Source organism: Chanos chanos, chromosome 8 (genome assembly GCF_902362185.1).
Source record: "Chanos chanos chromosome 8, fChaCha1.1, whole genome shotgun sequence".
Lineage (NCBI taxonomy): Eukaryota > Metazoa > Chordata > Actinopteri > Gonorynchiformes > Chanidae > Chanos > Chanos chanos.
Window position 1 is genome coordinate 45174984 of NC_044502.1, and position 1651 is coordinate 45176634.

General features: G+C 44.5%; 1 protein-coding gene across 1 annotated transcript; it reads left to right on the top strand.

Moving 5' to 3' along the window:
* The first annotated feature begins 270 nt into the window (after positions 1 to 270).
* Positions 271 to 1356, top strand: LOC115819743 (C-C chemokine receptor type 5-like). Its single transcript, XM_030783245.1, has one exon. It carries the CDS (start codon positions 271 to 273, stop codon positions 1354 to 1356), a length of 1086 nt encoding a protein of 361 aa, XP_030639105.1.
* The last annotated feature ends 295 nt before the right edge of the window (positions 1357 to 1651 follow it).

Sequence of the window (1651 nt, forward strand, 5' to 3'; positions counted from 1 at the left end):
CTCTCTCTCTCTCTCTCTCTCTCTCTCTCCCTCTCTCTCTCTCTCTCCCTCTCTTTAACTGGTTTTATGTTTGTATATGCAAAAGTTGCACTAATGATGTAAGATAAGTTGGGCAGCAATCACCATAAGTTTGTTTGTATGTGTACATTGTTATTCTGTTGGTGATTTATATGGGGTCACATTAGATTTGTTTACATAATTAGACCTGTAAAATTTAGACCGCACCTGTTAACGTATGCAAACTGTCTCCCCACAGGTAAATGTGCAGACATGGCACACTACGAAGATGAGAGCTTCGATTACAATGGGATGGACTACAGTGAATATTATAAATACTCATCAGGTGATTTCGATGATGGATCATGTGACAACTCCAGTGTGAGGGATTTTGGCCAAGTCTTCCTGCCTGCCATGTATAGTTTGATCTTTGTGGTTGGTATCATTGGGAATGGGCTGGTGGTTTGTGTATTCGCCAAAAACTGTAAGGAGTGTTCCATGGCTGACATGTGTCTCTTTAACCTTGCACTGTCAGACATCCTCTTTGTCCTGACGCTTCCTTTCTGGGCCCACTATGCAGCCGTGTCCGACTGGACGTTTGGTGACTTCATGTGTCGGGTAGTGACAGTGATGTTTACACTCGGTTTCTATGGCAGCGTCTTCTCCATAATGATCATAACCATGCACCATTACGTGTCCATCGTCTGTACACGAGTGAAAAAAATCCCTCTTCGTTCGTTCCGGGCGGCCGTGATTCTGATGGGATTCGTGTGGCTTCCCAGTTTCTGCGCCTCCTTACCCACCATCGTTTTAGCGCATGTGGAAAACAAGACAGGGAGGTGTGCGCCAGGCTTTCTAGACAGTACAGTGTGGAAACAGTTCATGTATCTGGAGCAGAACATACTGGCCCTGATCCTTCCTCTTGCTTTGATGATCTTCTCATACTCTCAAGTGATCCCAGTTGTGTTACGCACGCGACTGTCAAAAAAGCAAAGAGCCATCAAAATCATTCTTTTAGTGGTCACCGTATATTTCATCTTTTGGGCCCCTTACAACATTGTCATCTTCCTGCACTATTTACAAACACTGGGCTATTTCACTGCGTGCGACGAGATGACTAACATCAACTTGGCAATGCAGTGGACCGAAACGATTGCTTTCATTCACTGTTGCCTGAACCCGCTCATCTACACTTCGGTCAGCCAGAAATTTTCAAGACAGGTTCTGAGGATAATGAAGAAGTGGTTCCCCATCTGTTTCAGCCACGGAAAATGTCCCCAACTCAGCAGAGAACCATCAGAGAGGAGAAGCTCTGTCCACTCCAACTCCACGGCAGTGAGCTCCTCCATGCTGCTGTAACCAGGCAGTGGGGTGAGGGTTGCTATGCACTTAAAAGTTACCAAGTGTTTGAGGTTTAACTCAACAGTTGCATTGAGTAGTATTTAACATCTTAAAACATCTGCTGTCCAGCATGTTGTATGCACACAGTAATGTCATTCCATGGTTAAACTGAGCATGCATATGATGTGCAGGAATGGTACTTTTATATATGAATGTTCTGATGCAATGCAGATAATGCATGTTTGTTATTCTTAGAAGATTGTGTTGTTGCACCCCCCCCCCCCCATTCTAACTGCAAACAATGCAGATTTTT